Genomic DNA, 19,703 nt, shown 5'->3' on the forward strand with positions numbered 1-19,703 from the left:
CAACTTCAATATATACACTTGTCAAGTTAGAGTACTTTGAACTGCATGTATTATAACCAAAATAAGGCAATTAAATTAGAGTTACATGTTGGCAGGCCATGACAATTGAGATAATTTATATACGAACAGTCGTGAGAGTTCGCAGACGATGATGAAGTTCTGGTAGCGATGAAACAGTCGAGAGAGTTCGCGGAGATGATGAAGTTCTGGGGCCCGTTGCATAAAAGTTTCAATTATGGTAACTTTGCCATCCAATGGTAACTACCATGGTAACAATGCTCAACAGCCAATCAAAATCAAGAATTCCATGGAAGTTATCATTGGATGGCAAGGTTACCATAATTGTAACTTTTAATGCAACGGGCCCCAGGTAGCGATGAAACTGAGGAGGTGTAAAAACTGTCTCTGAAGAAAAACCGAGTCACTGAACGATGACAGGAAAAGGGAGTCTAAGTAGACTCCAGAAGAACCTTGTTTTGATACAGCGTGTATTTAGCAAAAAGCTCGACAAACGGTTGAATAGATTCCCACAGTTCTCTTCATGCAAGTTGATTGGGCAATGGTTATCTCCTCTCTGAATGTAAGTCAGTAAGTATCTGTAACTCTGAAAAATGTCTCCACAGCAATGCGTCCGCAGAATACCATGCCTTAGCAACAAGACAACAATACTGCAAAAATTAGTGCGACGCGCTCAGAAAACGCTTGCTGCTGCACTAAACAAAGAGGCATGCCTCAAATAGCGCAGCACTCCTACCGCATTATTACACAACAATAGAATACGCATATTCATACGCTATATACAGGACCTGGTACATTAGTAAATACATAATCAATACATTAAAAGTACATCGACTGTGGCTAAGAAACACATAACATGCCACAATGAGAACATGCTACAAGCCTATTAACCCGTTGAGGACGAGTCCCGAGTATACTCGGGCATGCGTCTATGGGAAATGCGTGTTGTAGCGTGTGTATGCACGTTGAACCATTGGCTGAGTTTGTTAGTACACATAATTTTGTGAGCACCGTGTCCAAAGCATGTAAATTATTTGTTGAAAATAAGTGGAAGTGTTCACTGTTTGATGATAAAAGGAGAGTTCCCCAATCCAGAAACAAACTCAGAACTTATCGTATTTTGAAACATTCTATGAATACTTCTAATTATGTTATTCAGTGTCAGAATAGATCTAGGCGAGCATTAGCTCTGTTCAGAAGTGGTTGTGCCCCTATTGCCCTTGAAACCGGACGTTATAAAAATGTCCCACACGATGAATCTGTAATTCTGGTGATGTAGAAGATGAGTTTCATTGTTTTATGATTTGTTCTGCATTTATGATGATTTCAGATCACAATTATTCAGTATTATATCAGAAAGAGATCCTACTTTTCCTCAGTTACCTATTTACCAACAATTCCTTTTTTTAATGTCATCAAAGTCACTGTGCTGTCAAGTAGCCAGTTTTGCCAACCTTATTTTAACGTGCCGTAACAATTCAATATATTCCCACAACTGAATATCTCTTTTATGTACTATTTAGCCCACCATATTCTCTCTTTTGTTATGTTAAATTATTTTTTATTGTCTGTATGTCTTACATGATACATTTTGTATTACGGTACTGATAATGTAATGTATCACTCATAGGCCTTTTTAGGCTGACCGTCCGTGTGACGGGTGTGATTTTTAATAAAGAATAAACTATAGACTATAGACTCTTACATGTAAGACATTTTGATATAATGAAAGAAAGCTTCTGGTCCTGAGGACTTTACTGTAATGGGAGATGTCTGTATATCAACTACATTTTACATGTATTTACTTATTATAGCTGTGTCATGTACAACGAATGTTGCAATACACCCTATTGAAGGTTCCATGGTCTAGTGGATTATTGCCTTGCATTCTTAATGCTGTTTGGGGTTTAAGCTCTTCCAAGAGCGTGTGTGAGTTACTCTTAGGAGGTTCTGCACGGTACAGGAAGAAGAAGAAAAAGAATAGCATACATTGTACATCCTGTCCACAAATTCCTTTCTACCCAGTTTTGATGAGGCAGTAGGAGGGCATCAACATTAATATGGCTAGATTGTATACATTGTTCAAAAAAGAAAGTAAGGGTATCGTGATATTGAAGGTTGCTGTACACTATTGTATACCTGTACCATTAAAAATCATTAGTTTGAATCTCTCCATAGCTAGCTGCTCTAAGCCGTCATTCAGTGTTTTGTAGTCTGCCTTTGTATTCAGTACGGGTTTTTATTCGAGGTAAGTGGCTGTGAAGTAAATCCCTTCATGCAAAAGGTGCAGAATTACAGATTTTCAATGCTTCAGGGCTATTGAAAGCGTATCGAAAATCTGGGTAGAAGAAGGAAAAACGGGCAGCCCTTCAGTCAGAGAATTTTATGTGGCTGAAGGGATGATTAGAATTTTACAACTCTTGACATTTTATTGAGTCACGAGGAAGAGATTAGTAGTAAGAAATAAAGCATATGTCCCATTTACTGTTAACATGTACTGCACTTCACCATTATGATTAATTTTACTGTTTTTCCATTCCCCATTTTTTTTTTTTTTTGCATTTCTTATTTGTATAGTCTGTATCGTACTGCTCACATGGTGCTTACATTACGTATTTATGGGGGGGGGGGGGTGAGATGACTGTTAATATGAGAATTGGATTTCATACATCTGAATGTTCAGGCCTCTGTTATGAGGTTCTGTTGGTCACATATTGCCAAATTGAAAATATGTTTTGTGTGGAACTGCCTGGGAAAGTGTGTATGAAAACGCCGCTGAGTACATTGTGTGACCGATGCTCATCGTACACCATGTGCTCTCTGTGTATGGAGGGGCCACAAAGGTGGTGTGATGTGGAATAGTGTATGCACATGTCAACAGTAACCAGGAGGGATCAATACAAGAGAAGGCAGCCCCCATTCATTCAGGTCTCCCACAGTACTTGAGGGACAGGAAGGCCCAGACAATGGCCCCCTTGCTCAGTCCTCCTGCGTAGTGTGTTTTATGGATTAGGGCTGGAACAGACAATGGACCATCAAGGGAATGGTTTGTGTCATTCTACAGAAGGGAGCCACACAGATATCTCAACATTGACCCAAAGTTTATCATCCATCATCCATTCCTATACTTCAAAAGGAAATTTTTCAATCTGTCATTGTCAGTCGTAATGTAGTGACATGCTTCAAACATGTAGAATCCTACATACAAACAGTTTTGTGTTTACAATTACAGCTGTACATGCAAACCTGTAGCTTAGCATGCAGTTCTATAATAAGAATTCTCCAAGATCTATTCAAAATATTTTGTTGTAGATGTATCTTATTGTAATTAAACATATAGGCCTACGTACATTGTACTAATAATATATATGATTGGAAATCTGATGGATTAAACCCCCCCCCCCAAAAAAAAAAAGAAAAGAAAAAAAGATGAAACCCAGAAATTATAGAAAATGATACATATGGATGCAGATTTTATTCTTTTGTTCTTCTGGCTATAGCCATCATACAATGTAGATCATAACATCATTTGTGACCCGCGACAACAGTTTCAGGCAAAAGTCACAAGAGCAAATTCCCTCCTAGGCGGGGTACAAAGATTTTGACCATTATTTTTGGCGATTTAGGTTTTTTGCAGAAATCGAATCTTTGATATGTTTTCTACATCTACACTGAATTCCATTGCATACGACGAAGTTTTTCCTATCGAAAATGGAATTTTAAGCACCCTATGTTGGATCGCACTCGTCAGTTTCAAGCTTCTTTCGAACGCCGCGCCAATATCCCCAGCGCTGCTATGACGCAGGGTCTCGCACGCGATTGGCTGGTGCATCGCACACATTTACATAATTCGGCTTTCGGAGACACCAGTTGCAGCGTTTGGGGAATGCTTTGTCCACGCGTGCACGATTACATGCTCCATTGTTCTTGGTATAGTGGTTTATATACGCTCGCTCTGTAGTGCATGCTCTTCATTTGGCTTTCTATCCAAACTATTCTACCGCAATGTTCGACAACAGAAGTGAAACAAAAATCATGTAGCATAACATAATCGTGTGAAAAGAAAACTAAATATTCTTAAATTTGTCTACTTGTACATGTAGTAAAAATTGTGACAGCAGACTGACTCAGTGGAAGGTAGATGAGAGGAAAGGAGCGGTCGCATGTGACCAATTATATTCAAATATTACTACACGTCAAGTTCGCACCAAACTAACGAGTCGTGTTTGTTTGTTTGTTTGTTTTAATTTAAGTAGCACCACCAAACAAAGCAACATATGCATGCCTTGTAAAAGCAAAACAAACAGGAAGTGTGACCCTTGCCAGCACTAGCAATTTTCTGCCTTCAAAAAGGTCGCCAATGATAAAGACCAATCAACCACAATGAAAACGCGATTTGTAAATGTGTGGATTCGCCACCGCTCCTGTTACATGCACACGGTCATGGCGTGTGGATGCCATTGCGCAATGCGTGCACCATACACATCATGTACGTGTACACCATACGTGTATTTATCGTATTCGCCATCTTGAAAGACGTACTGGTAAACAAACCCGAGCGAAACGCATTGTTCTTCGGCTCCATACGCTGAGCTCCCAGGAAGGTGCCCGGGAAATTTGACTCTCTCAGCAGTGAGCCAATCAGAAGGCGATGTGGTTGCTAGAGGCGGAGCTTAACGTCAATTGACACCGTCGTACGGATGGGTGATTCTCCCCTCGCATTGCCGCTCGGACATTGTCTTTGAGAAAGAGGTGAATCTTCAAAGCCTATTTTCTCGCAATTTTGTCAGGCTAACAACTTAAAAAGTGTATCTTATTTCTCTTTCTATGCCCACTTATGGTGCCGAAGAATACAAGTGTTTTATATCAATGCAAAGCCTAGGAAATGGGCAATGTGATTCAGTGAAAAAATGAATTTTCAAAATTCCTGACTTTTGCCTGAAACCATTGTCACCGGTCACATTTGCTCAGTATGAAAGATGTCTGATCTACTTGAATGTGCAATGCACAATAAAGCCTGAAGAACTTTTCTTCTCATGACCTTGTCAAATGCATACTATTCATTATGTCACACAAAGGCAGTAGTTTGATAAAACTTCTTATCTAAAATGATTGTGGTTGTGGAAGAATTGCTATTAAGAAGAAAAGATGATGCAGGGGTAAGTAAAAAAAAAATATGAGAATCAAGAGTGTTACAGGTAGCAATACAACGCAGATAGAAACTGACTTAGGTTAGAATGATGTGTAAGAGTGAATAAGGAGAGATAGAAAATGCAGTAGAAGCTAACAAACATTTCACTGTGTATCCATGTACTGTGGATATTGATGTGAGACAGAAAACAGTGCATACAGGTTCTGCAGGCAGACATGATTAATTTCCCCTGGTATATAACATGATAACACTAATCTGTGCCAGCATTTCCACCCAGTGCAGCACCTCCCCTACAATGTACTTGGTGGATTCTATCCTGCAACTGTTGACTTTGCACAGGCCGCTGCATTGCCTGTTTGTACAATAACAATCAGTGGTGTAGGTACATGTAGGATTTATAATGTTTACACTGCCATTCCTGTGCTGAAGTATAGCCAGAAGGCTAGTCTTATGCTTGAGTATGGCCACCCCATTTTGTGTTGTGGAAGCATAACGGTATGTACCCAATTACGTACAAATGTACCATGAAGAGACGTTATGCACGCATAAACATGCACACATAAACATGCACACATGTTATACTGTATTTGGTATACAATTTGTAGTTGAGGTGCAACACAGTCCTTGACAGTTTGTTTTGATGTTGTTCAAGCATCATAGTGATTTGTCCAGTAAATATTTATTTTGTTCAATCTGAATGCACTCTTTGAAGGATCTATTAAGACTGCCAATTCATATATTTCCCAAAACAAAGTGTTTGTGTTATAATACAGAACCTACATATGTATCTTCATATAAAATAGAATTTTGTAGAGTCACAGAATGCAAATCAACATAGTTGTAAGAGCATACAATGTACATATGTCTAATTTGTACACTACATGTAGGTGGGTGGAGCCAACTCAAAGAAATAGGGCCTACTTTTATAGTAAAATGAACAAGGTTGGGTCATCACTTAAAAGGTATGGATAGTGACCATTGTTGTAAGAATGCTGCTTTGAGGTTTCAATTCTCTCAGAGAAATTATATAAGTTTCTTTGTATTAAAAAAGATTATAAAATATGTTTTTTTCTGAGTCTGTAAGAAAAAACAAAATAAGTTTTTCTTAAGAGATGAAATAAAAGTTTAACATTACCAGAATATGCTGGCCTTGATATACATGTTTTTCTCAGTGGCATTATAAACATTTAAGTGTTCAGGAAATAATAATAATAATAATGATAATAATAATAATAATATGATGATGATGATGATGATGATGATGATGATGATGATGATGATGATGATAATAATAATAATAATAATAATGATAATAATAATAATGACGGCACAAATGGAATGCAGTGAAAAGCTTAGAACTTTTAATCCTCAAATATACTTGGCAGTATTCAATAAGTGTGAAATCCACGACATTTGATAATAGGGCTTTTGGAAAAATGCATCATCATTATGGAACAATCTTCCCCTTAAACATTAGATGTACGGTATTACAGATTTCAATAGATTTAAAGCTGTGTTAAGAATCTTCTTCTTGATGAATTTTGATTTTGTATTACAAATGTGAATGTTGATATTTTTGAATGATTTAATTGTTTATGTATAATGTACACACATAGAGGCTTAAAGGACAAGTTCACCTTCATAGACATGTGGGTTGAGTGAATGCAGCAATATTAGTAGAACACATCAGTGAGAGTTTGAGCAAAATCGGACAATCCGTTAAAAAGTTATGAATTTTTGAAGTTTCTGCTCAATCACGGCTGGATGAAAAGACTACTATAGCTTGTGATGTCACATGAGTACAACAATATAAAGAAAGAATAAAGAAAATTCAACATATTTCCATTTTTCTCGCATAACAAAAGAACACTGGACTTCTCTCTTTCAGAAGGCAGGGGGAATAATATTACCCCTAACATTAAGTCAGTAACAAGTCGAGGAAATGTGCACTTTATTCAAAAAGTCAAGTTTTGTGAAATTCTCTTTTTATTTTCCTTATATAGTTGTACGCATGTGACATCATACACTGTAGTAGTCTTCTCCTCCAGCAGTGACTGCGCAGATACTTAAAATATTCGTAACTTTTGAACAGATTGTCCAATTTTCCTCAAACTTTCACTGATGTGTTCTACTAATATTGCTGCATTCTCTCAATCCTTATGTATATGAAGGTGGACTTGTCCTTTATAGATCTTTTGGTATTATATGTTTATGTGTGTTTCGAAGAACTATTAATAGAATATATAATTATTGCAAGTGCCTATTGAATAAAAGAAATGATAGATCACAGCTTGCTGATAATTGACTGGTCTTGTCAGAACCTGCCTGCTTCAGTATTCACTGCTCTCCTGACACGCAAAGTTTTGCAATATCCTGTGCAATGTCAGGCTTTTTGTTTTTGTTTTTGTTTTTTGCTCCTGGATCACCAGGTGCTGAAGTGGTTTTCCTCTGCTCTAATAGTAGTTTGAATATGAGTGTCTGTGGTTTAAGGTAGAATGTAATATGATTAAGTATACCTGATATTACTTGAATACCACTTCCTGTTGAATTGAATAAGGTTAAGTTTTCCCAACAGCCCGATTAGTAGGCTGTCAGATTAACCTTGTAACAGAACAATACCAGTTGGGTAGAAACTTGTCTACTCAGGAAGTCATTAATAGCTCTTGTTTCCAGCAGGTAATAGGACTTAATAAATGATCCCACAGCAGTCACTGAGCACCTTTACAACTTTACAAGACCAGTTCATGAGACTGGCTCAACAGTGGCTGATCACAAGTGCTACACTGTAGCTAATGTACAAAGTCATTTCTGGCTTGTGCCAGGCTAGGTTCCTTGTTGGGCCAGCTCTTGAAACAAAGGTCCAGGAGAAAGTGGATTTATTAAGCATAAGGAATTGTTTTGCAATGTGCACACATACATATTTAGTTCGGTCTTGTTTTAGACCTTTTGTATTTTCTATGCACATGCAGTCTTGTTTATAATGAAATGTTAATTAGATTCCCCCCTCACATTGTGTGAAATTGCCAAAATGTGTACATATTGTCATATATCTACCCTTTTTAACCACAGGGACATTTTGTTTGACCTTTTCTGTACAATTTGAAGTTGTTAGGTGTGTTGGTGAAGGCTTGACTTACAAATGTATATGATACAAACCCTCCCTACCTGATGCATGTCATCCTCATTTAGAATCAGATGTCTTGTAATCTTCAGCCCTGTTATGCAATCTTCTCTTGACTCTTTCTCTCTGAAGCAGACAAGACATTCTTTATTGATTCCCTTTTCCCCCCAAGGTTAGACACACATCCACAGCTCACACATGACACGCAATCAGACAACCAGCAAAATGTATAGCTCCTGTCAGTGTGTGTACCCGCAGTAAGGTCAGGAGAGGTTCTGCATCTTTCTTGCATCAAAGTGTTTGCTTTCCTTGACCTTACAGCCTTTTGGACATTGAGTAGTGTATTGGATGGTGAGAATGCCTAGATGAAATGCAGTGAGGTGTTGATTCTGACAATGTTTAGGATGACTGCATTAGCTTCATATGTACTGATATTAGGGTAGTTGATGTAGCTGGTTAGCACATTTTGAGGGAATTCTGTTTGAAATAGGACTATAAGCTCTCGTGTAGCCTTGTCTTTTCAGCTTGAAATGTTTAATTGCATTCTAATAGAGTTTTTAGAAGTATTTCTTCTGATTAACGTCAGGGTGCTGAAAATAAGCAAAATAAAAAAAAAATGAAAGAAAGAAAGAAAGAAAGAAAGAAAGAAGACAAAGAAAAGAAAACCAAAAATAACAACAACTGACAGTATACCCCTTGCTCATTACCACCAAATTGCTATTGGACAAGTACAAGTAAACTAGCTTTTTTCCAGCTTAGCAACCAATGTCTGCTCTAGAATGCCCTACATTCAATGGGAAAATAAAAGAGAGATGTGACCCAAATGCCAAATACTGTACATTTTACCTCTGAAATGGTTGATAATGGCGGAGGATTATACAAGTGACCGGTGTATTGCTTGGGATGTATACCGATTGTAGAGTATCAAGTATGCTAGGCTTGTGTATTTCCTGGGAATGTGTACTTGATATAGTGGAATACATGTATCATGCAAAGTTTATTAAACTTTTTCTGTACTGTTTAATGTTACTCATGTTGAATCATACTGGAGTATTGATGGATTTTACTTTATCAGGTAACTTATTTTTCTTGTACATTCGGTTGAAATCATGGCACGACACCACAAGAATACTTAGTGTATGTTAATTGTTATATCCCAACTCTAATTTATATTAAAATCTTATTTCTTTTTCTTCAAGAGAAAGAGAAAGAGATGGGAAGAAAACAAACAGAAAGATAGAAGTGCAAACATGCATGTAATTGTTTGGTAAATGACATGATGTCTTGGTACAATGTGTATGATTGTTCCGCTGGTCCTTGCTTACTGTATATGATATCCAAGGAAAAAGTACACATGTACTATAGCGCTCAAGAGACAAAACGGCAATAAAAATGTCACAGCAGTTCTAAAGTCTAGGAATATTCATCACTTGAATGTTCCATATTCATGTCGTGTGTGTTATAATCCTCTTCAGTGTTCACATGAGTTAGGATGCCAGTGACCCTGTCAATGCTGAGAAACAGACAGTGCTGCTGACATTCATTCACGAACATAATATTTAACAAAGAATATTATTCATTACACAATTCGAGGGAAAACATGCACAGTGTGAAACTGAATGATGAACACATCTTTTAATTTTTTCTCTTTTTTTGCCGATAAATCCTTTTATTAGATTCTTTTTCTGTCTGTCACACACACAACACACCTATCCACAAACACACTCACTACACATACAGACTTACATGACGTGAAAGTACTGTATGGAATGCATGTGAAGAAGTTGACTTTCTGGTAGTTGATGGCACTTAAATATGTGACTGCCAGCACAATACCTCCTTACTGACATACCTGTACTGTGTAGTCGCACAAACTATGTCCTACTGCTGTACAGCATTATACAAGCTGTATGTGACCCGCTACAACAAAAGGATCCTAAAGACGCTAATGGCTGAGCCGAGAAAATCGAGTTTGAAGTCAAACCATCAAAATCGGTCAAAACTATCGGTTTTCTGTTATTTGCATAATTTTGTAGTCTACTGTATCGTCTATCATCTGCTGAAATTTTGAAGCAAAATGGTCAAAGGAAAGGTACAGTAATGTAAGAAAATAGCGTTTTTTCTAGGCTGTGATTTTCCGACTTTTAACGGGACAGAAACGTGTCCGAAGATTTGGATTTAGCGCCGCTGCTAGACTCTGCCCCTAGCAACGAGGGAGTGATATTATTGGTCAGTGCGTGCCATTCTGGTTACTGATTGGTCATGCGTAGACCGCTGGCGCTAAGCTTGAGTAAACATCATGGAGGTTGCTAAGAGCGTACCTTCTATTGTCAAGTGGTGAAAACTGTCTTGCCTCCCCTAATGATCATGATAGCGTCGGAAGGAAAACTTTGAAGGCAGTTTTCTCGAAACGCTGATTTCCTAAACCACTCCATCTGCGCTGATACAATCATCGATATCTTGGCAAGAGGATACTTTCATGAGTCGTGTTATCCTATAGGAAATCAAAGTGGAAGAGCAAGGGAATAATATCATGCCATTTTCAGAAAATTGCCCTCCCGACTTTCGGATCCTTTTGTTGTAGCTGGTCACATATAGTAGACTGCAATTGGCAGAGTGTGTCCAGATTCCAACCATTCTGAAGAAAAAAAAATTGAATCCCTATGATTATTTCTGTGGATTTAGTTACCACTCTTTGACATCAATGTGGGCAAATAGAAGTGTTTTAGACAAACATATCCCAATAAGGTGATTTGTGGTTCCAATGAAAGCAGTGAAAATAACATGTTTAAGTTTGACACATTGATTGTGTTTCTGCCTAGCAGGTCCCGATCATAAATTGAATTAGCACTACCAGCATAATGTACCTGAGTGAAGTTCAATAATACAGTACAAGAGTGGCAACCACCACCACCCAATTGCAGATCCCTAAAGGGCATGATTACAGTGTCAGCGATATAATCTATTTAATTTGGCATTTGCAGTACAAACCAAACACTTGTGTAATGCTGATATTCTTGATTCTCTTTTCTCTTTTCTTTCATTTGTCTTCCATGCTGCTGTATTATTGGAACTAACCAGGAAAGGAATAAAGGTGAGTACTGGGTCCTCTGTGTAGTATGAATTTTACAGTATGGAAAAATGTTCTTTTGAGACACTGTCCAATACTTTGGACTGCAGACACTCTCATGAAGTGCAATAAAATTTCTAACATGAAATGCTAATTTGTTCCCAAATTGATTCTGATCAATTTCAATTGCTATCACTCTCATCATTCTTCCTTTGTGGCAAAAAAATATCAGATAAAATGAAAGGGTCCTCAATTTTATAGCCATTTCCAACAGCTGGTTTAAATGCATAGTTAAAGCAGAGCTGTAAATGGACATGAATTCTTCATGTATAGATGAATCTGATTTCAGAGCACTGTAACACATGGCGGCCAAAACTAGGACCCCGTTTACAGTGCGGGGCTGGGCCGAGCCCAGCCTCAATTGCGGGGCCGAGCCCCGCAATTTTGTCCGTTTACACGGGCTCGGCCGCGCTTTTAATTCAAACCTTTCAATATTTTGTCGTAGTGGCGCTCTGCTTGTAAACAAATGCAATTTGGTATAGTCTGGTTTTCAGATTCTTTGCCAACTGGATTCCGTGGCGACGAAGTCACCGTTCGGGCAAAGGCCTTTGCCGATGGAAAAATCCTTTGCAGGACAAAACCATCGTAAACTTTACTAGTTTTCGACGTTGAGGGGGTTAATATCCTGAATAACGAAATAGTACGGGCAGAGGGTTTGGAAGCCAGACTAAAATTGGCCACGCATTTGGCCCAGTTTGCGTTTTACACTGACAAAAGGCCGGGCTCGGCCGCAGCCGAGACCACCTCCAGAGCGTGGCCAAAGGCGCGGCCAATTTTGGCTCCGCATTTGGCCTTTTGCGCGTTTACACTGAAATTAAGGCGGGCTCGGCCGCGGCCTCGCCTTGCACTGTAAACGGGGTCTAGGGGTTTCCAAAGAAGAACAAAAGCACTTTCAATTGGTTATGCAATGGGCCGGGTGCGTTGCTATGTCAGTGCATAAATTATCTTTTGTTACGCATACTTGAATCCCCCAGTTAGAAATTACCATGAAATAAAGTACCCAAACCAAATTGGTCTATATACCAGAGCAGGGAACAGTTGGACTCATTATCATGTCAGAGCATCAGTTGGCATCCGTGTTATGTCAATCAAAATAAATTCTTTGGTAGCTGGATGGCTAGCTTGGTAGTTGCAGGGATACAGAGAACGTCAATCCTTCCTGTGTGGATGGGAGAGGGGAAATGAGAATAGCAATGACCCGAAAACTTTTTTTTTTTCATCTCATGGAGGAAGTCAGTCATAGCTACTAAAATCCCCAGAGCCCAATTTTGATTTTGGTCTGTGGTCCAAACACTTACGGTACATTGTAATACCACATAGTGTATGCTTCTTGAGTTGTTCCTTTTCATGTTTGTCTTTCAATTATTTTCTTTCAACAACTCCTGTCTGATTATTTCTTTTGTCAGTGTGCCTTTTGGCTGCAGTAAAGGAGAATGAGACCCATATATGTGAATTGAGGGAATGCAGCAATATTAGTAAAACACATCAGTAAAAGTGAGAGGAAAATTGAACGATCATTTGAAAACTTATGGATTTTTAAAGCTTTGGTGCTGCCATTGCTAGATTATAAGACTACAACACTTTCTGATGTCATAGATGGAAATGAAAATATAAAGAAAATTCAACATATTTTCACTTCTCGATCATAATGAAAGAGCACTTGACTTACCTCTTTCAGAAAGCAGGAGGAATGATATACAATGTAAATCAAGGTAATTTGTACTTTTCATTAAAATGAAATTTTGTGGAATTCTCTTTATATTTTCTTTTCAAGGATTTATCCCTTTTTCTTCAACATTTTAATCATGTGCTGTACTAATATTGTTGCATCCACTTAATCCACATTTATATTTGGGTTTCAATCCCCAGTGAAGTATTTTCATTTCAGTCTTGCTGGAAATGCAGTGAAGTACATGTACATAGGGAATGTTTAAAAAATAAATACATCGAATTTCATGTTGCAAGGTTTCCTAAGCTTTATGATGTCTCTTTCCACATGAAGTGTCAACAATCCACAAGATGATATTGCATCTTTATTGGTATTATTTCTTTGTAAAACAACTACTGTACACAAACCATCCGACAAAAAAAAAAAAAAGATACAAGAACAATTTAGATAAAACTATTAAGCTGAGGACTGTCCTGAAATTCTATACAAATTATTAGGAATCAAAGTAAAAATATCATAGCTGTATCAAGTGGGCATTGCATTAAAGTTTGTTGATTCAGTCTTTGTACTCCAAATGATTTTTGGAAACACTCCTGAGTCATTTGTTGATGTTTGTGCAGTCTCCAATAGCTATCGTTTCCCACATCTAACAAGGACAGGTTTTCTGTGATAAATTCAATGGTGGAACATAAAAAGTATTTATCTTTGCGTACAGTCACCAATGTATTGGCATTGAAACTGATGATTCAGTGTATATACTAGCATTGACATTTTAGGTATTGTGTCAAACTGTATCAGTCAATATATCCTATGCTGTTTGTATGCTGCTTTGAAGAAAATACATGTAAAAGATGATCTTTTATTTCCTTTTCTTCCAGACATTTGCCTTTGATCACTGCTTCTTTTCTATGGATGAGAAGAGTAAAAAGTTTGCTGGTAAGTTGATGAGAGACAATTTATATCGTAAAAGCAATTTGAAAAAGTCACATACACATGAGTGGTTTCACGTCATCCCTTTAAACGATGGAACCTACTAGGCTTTAGATGCTTGGAAAATTTTTGTCATTCGTTGAACAAAATAATACAAAGTCATCATTTTACTCCCCTTAATGATATACAATTGTACATGTATACATTGCTTGACAACACTCTGACTATTGTTTTCATATGTTGTACACCTGCAGCTCAGACTAAGAGTTACAACAATGTAGCATGATGCAATATTGATATTTGTGATTTCATTACTGTGCCAGTGTGGTAAAATTTTCATCAAACACCAGAAGTCCATGCCTCCTGTGAATGGAAACTACACTGTCACAAAGCTGAATATTGCATATATGATTGCAAATATGCCAAACAGTAACTTGCAGTAAATACAGAACCCTAGACTTCTCTCTGCAGTATACAGAATGAATGAAGAATTTCCCATTGCAACATTAAGGATGTCAAAGTCAAACAGTGCAACATCGAGGATGTCAAAGTCAAAAAGTGCAGCATCGTGATTCAATATCATTACATGTCACATTTACTCTCTGTGCACAGTGAAACTGACCATATGTGACATGTGTACACCCATATGCTTCTCCCTGTTTTGGATAAGATCTGTACAATGTCTCAAACATATTACATCTTGAAGCTTTGTTTAGATCATACCCATGTACATGTAGGCAATGACATGATAGTCACAAGCTACAATACTACAAACATTATTTAACATCTTGATTTGATGCCTAATGTGAGGGTTGAATCTGAAGACGCGATGGGGATTTTAAGGGAAAGGTGGTTCTTGTAGGTTGTGGTATTTGTATGGTTTGAAATTATTCATAAACACATGTTATGTGTACAGTGTGAATAAAGTGTTGTTGACTGTGTGTTGAACCCACTTACACACACACATGCACACATTAAAATGCATTCATCATATGCTTGTCAGAGCATATCATGAGCTTAATTGATTCCTATTTACATGTCAAGAACACCTCTCTGGGCCAAATCCTTCCCAACAGTAAATAGGTAGACCATGACCAGACAATCATATCTCTCCACAACAAGTTCCATTACCTTGTGATGATGATATGCAGATGTGTGGTAAATTTCCTTTCACGCCTTGTCTCAAATATACATGTACCTTATGAATGGCTAAGAAAACAAGCAAGCAAACAAACAAACAAACAAACAAACTCAAAATATTTACAATTTAATGAGGATAGAGCAAGGTCAAATATTCTGGTAATTTGAGATTTCTGCTTTAATATGCATAAACATATATCATAAAGTGTGTATTTGGATGTGGGCATGACTTTATGATCTAAGAAGCTATTGTTCATTAACACCACATTGTACTCTATGTTAACCTGTTCCATGCCAAATTTTGAAATCCCTATGGATTTAATACACAGACCACCAGGTTCCTGTAGGGAATGGGTTAAGTTTCTCTGAATAATAGCATGCCCATATTGCAATGCACTCCCGTTGTAGTGAACACGGTTATAATGAAATTCCGTTTGTTCAGTTATAATGAAATTTCTATATAACGAAAGAAAACTGCCGGTCTGATGGATTTCATTATAACGGGAGTCCACTGTACTGGTGAACTAAAAAGACAATCAATTGACTTTGCGTCTTGACATGATGACCTGCCATGTGATAAATTGCATCAGGGATTAAAATACAAAGCATCAAGCTGAATGATCGCACCGGTGAAAACATCTTTGATGACAAGGATTAGCCCAGTTTTACCTGTTTGTAATGTTCATGTATCACTGTAGTCTGAATTTATGCAAGGTACTCCCTTTGAGGAGAGATTTAAAATGTATGCACTTGAAAAAATTATAATTGCTCTTTTTTTGTAACATTAACAGTATCTGTCTGAAAAAAAAAAAAAATCAGCTGCAAAGTACCATCCGGCTTCCCAAGAAAGTGGATGTTCAGTTAAAGTTGTATACATCATGTGAAAAATTACCACAGACATGTAGAAAACCTGCATGAAGTATTTTTTTTTCATGTTTTTGTCAGGCATGTTATCTGTGAAAGCTGCGTGTATATGACCTTTTGAAGTCTTGACCACCAGATTTCAAGTTCAGGAAGTGATCACATGATGATGTCATTGATGACTGACCATGACCATTGGCAGGTCAGCACATCATATTCAGAGTGTTGTGGAGAAATGTTGAAGATGCCTTGACATCAGAGACAGGATATTAGAGAAAAGATATGGAATGGGAAAGACATGACTGTATTGACCTACTAAATACAGACTTTAAAGGGATGGTATAGTTTTGGTTAGATGAAGATGAAGATTTTTTTTTTTTTTTTGCGAGATAATTAAAAACCACATACATGTATATTAAATATTATAGAGCATACAATTCTATGAGGAATAAATTTATTTCATGAAAATCGATTTTGAAATGTTTGAGATATCCAAAAAAAAATAGTTCCTAATAAAAGGTGGGACCCACCTTTCCGTAGGACCACTTTGTTTTACTTTGTTTTTGGATATCTCTGCCATTTCCAAACCTATTTTCATCAAATAAACTTTGAATTCTTCTTAAAATTGTATGCTCTATAATATTTCGTAAGTGGTTTAAGTGGAATAATAGAAGGGGAAAAAAATAGCTTGTAAGTTCTACATAAGATTGTTGCTCCTTTTGCTGAAAGATCGAGTGGATATTTAACCTGTGAAAATTACAGTAGCTTTCTACCACAGCTGATACACTGTTTCAAGGTAACATGATTGTTGGTGTCTCCGAAGCACTTGTATTAAATTATTCAGTTTTTAATAAAACAATGAAACTTAGGTTGGCCATAACTAAGGGGCTTCCAAAATAAGAAGAAAAGATGATTCAATGAGCTATGCAATGAGTCAGGTGCATTGCTATGTCAACTGGTGTCTAAATCATTGTGAGACATGCAACTGAAGCACGCAATTATGACTGAAATTATAGACATTAACATAAAAAACAGCACCCGAACCGAACAGGTCTGTAGTGTTGCAAAGGTTCAACTGGGGTTGGTATTGAGGACTGTGATTGATAGAGCAATAGCTCATGGCACAGCTTCCTGGCCATGATAGATCATCAACATGACTCATAATTAATGCACTATTGGCCTTCAGGGTAGGAGCCGCATTTCTACCATGTTCCACTCTCTTTCTCCCTCAAAATCATACATTATGGATTGGTGTATTATTTATGATACACTGTTCATTACCAACCTCACAATACAGTCAAATTTTATTCTCTAGGAAATAGGAATTATGTTGATATCATAATAAGGAGATTACAGCATCTATTACAGAAAGGTGTCCATGTCTCTGGGTACTCATTTTGTCCGTGTGCAATGTAAAATTACAAATGGTAACTCCATGACTCATCATTGACTTGTTGAATGTGGGTTCCATGATAAGCAACATTTGTCAGGGTCCCAGGTATATCTTTTTCTTGTATTTTTGCTAGTCACGAGGGAAAAGCAATGTAGTGAACCTGTTCAGACAATCTAAAAAATTATTCTATGGCATACACTGTGATGTACATGTATCTGTCTGGTGTGTGTGTATGTATACGCTGTATGCACGACATGTGCATATCAATGTGTTTAATGACGGTTAAATTACATTTTAAACAACATTGCTTTGTATGGTGTATTGTTAACTAATGAAACATTTGTGTCCTATATTGGTAAAGCCCCAGTCACACAGTTGCTTATCTTGAGTTAGTCCACTGCAGAGAGTAGACGCAACATGGACTCAGGCGTCCACACAGGGTCGTATATAAGTAGACATAACTGTTCATGAGTGCTCGTAGTGAAACACAAGATTACGCCTCCAAGCCTGCGAAATTTTGAAATTTTTACAATTTGGCAGGGAGTCACCGGGGATGCAGACTCGTGCAAGTAAAGGCCACCGCACACTACACGATCAGACTGGTCTTAAAGTCTTAAGCCAAGCTGGGTCTTAAGACCAGTCGTACGACTGGACACCGCACACTATACGACCCGACTGTAAAGCGCGCGCAGTGCGCACTGCGTGCGCTTGCATTTTACTGCATTGTGAATGGCTGAAAGCCTACGACCAGTCGTAGAAATTCAACATGTCAAATCTCTACGACTGGCGCTAAGACCCAGTCGTACGACTAGAAAATGGCAAGACTGTGACGTCACACTTCTAGTCTTAAGGTCTTAAGACCGGTGAATCGGGGCAAAATCGTGTAGTGTGCGGCGGGCTTTACTGTAACTACATTATATAACTATCAATAAGTAAACATTACTATTTATTGCTTGGACACAGACCATCTGGGAGAATTTTTACCTCCGGAAAGGCATCCATGGGAGTCTGCAGAAAAATGACTTTTTTTGGACGCAGTGCCAGACACAAATTTGTGACTGGGGCATTAGGGTAAATGATCTAGATTAAGTTTCAATAGCAACATTATCTTACTATGACTTTAAACAAATGAGTGATCTCTAACAATTTCTTCAAGAGAATTCCCTTTTAATACCAAAACTGATCTTTGTATCGCCAAGTCCCTGATCAATGATGAAATCAGTCAGACAGTGATACATTAAAAGGAAAAAAAATCATTTGGAGTTTCATTTGTTTTTATAGAATACAGGTTGTAAGTACAGTTGTACATGTACTTGACTGCATTCTCTTCACCTAAAATGCTGCTGTAGAGATAGTGTACAGGTTTGCAGTGTGTAGAGGAGCAATGGCAGAGAGAGGAGGATGAAAGTGAGATGTGAGGAGATTTGCAGTGAACGAGAATAGCACGCCATCATCTCTACTGCCACAAGATACTGGCTTGTCTGGGGAATATGTGCTTCTAGAATATATGTACATAAAGCAGAAACCTAAGAGAGATAGGAGACAGAGGAGATTATGGTGGAGTAAAGAAAACTGAAGGAGAGACACACATGTTAAGATAAGTGGTAGACAAAAAGGGGAGCCAATGGGTCCAGAGAATATCAACTGTGAAGAGAGATAGGAATATAAACTACAAGGAGATTAGAAGACAGACTGGCAAACAGAGTCTAACCATCTAGGGAAACTGATCACATGCCTTAACCAACAATAATGTGACTGCCTTGACCGTTGGAGTTCCTCTTTATGCCATTTTCACCTTCTTTTTTCTCTGGGTCAGAACCTGAAAATGTGGAATTCTTTTATAGTCATTATGCTATCATGTGGTAGTTTGTTTGTTTGTGTGTGTGATTGTGTGTGTGTGTGTGTATATATTTTTATGTGTGTGTGTTTTTTTTTTTGTTTTGTTTTTTTTTTTTGGGGGGGGGGGGAGGAAGGAGATACAAGAATGTATGTGTCTACATGCAGAGCTCTTATTACCGGTATGTGGTTAACTTAGGTAGATGTGGAAGAACTGTGAATACATGAACAAAGCCAACAAAGATGTCAGGTGAGTATTAAAATTTTTCAAACCCCTTAAAGTGGAATGGAGGGAGGGTGGTGAGTGTGGAATGATGTGGTTGTTTGTAAAAAGGCTGTCTGTTCCAGATAGTTCAGGTCATGAAAAGAGGAACACTCTTACTACATACATACGTACAAATATAGATAAAAACTTGTATAATCTATGGTTCACTCAATGTACAAGTATAGAGG

The 19,703-nt window shown here is 37.7% G+C and overlaps 1 protein-coding gene across 1 annotated transcript in view; it reads left to right on the top strand.

The window, feature by feature from the left end:
- The first annotated feature begins 13,972 nt into the window (after positions 1 to 13,972).
- The window catches only part of LOC139714840 (kinesin-like protein KIF13A), a 94,622-nt gene continuing 88,891 nt past the window's right edge, over positions 13,973 to 19,703 (top strand). Inside the window, exon 1 of the mRNA XM_071626493.1 lies at positions 13,973 to 14,026. Within this exon, the coding sequence (XP_071482594.1) occupies positions 13,999 to 14,026 (28 nt within the window). The 5' untranslated portion in view covers positions 13,973 to 13,998. The remainder of the gene's footprint in view (positions 14,027 to 19,703) is intronic.

The sequence above is a fragment of the Diadema antillarum genome, unplaced genomic scaffold, assembly GCF_040938485.1.
Source record: "Diadema antillarum isolate AM-2024a unplaced genomic scaffold, OU_Dant_1.0 scf00000045, whole genome shotgun sequence".
NCBI lineage: Eukaryota > Metazoa > Echinodermata > Echinoidea > Diadematoida > Diadematidae > Diadema > Diadema antillarum.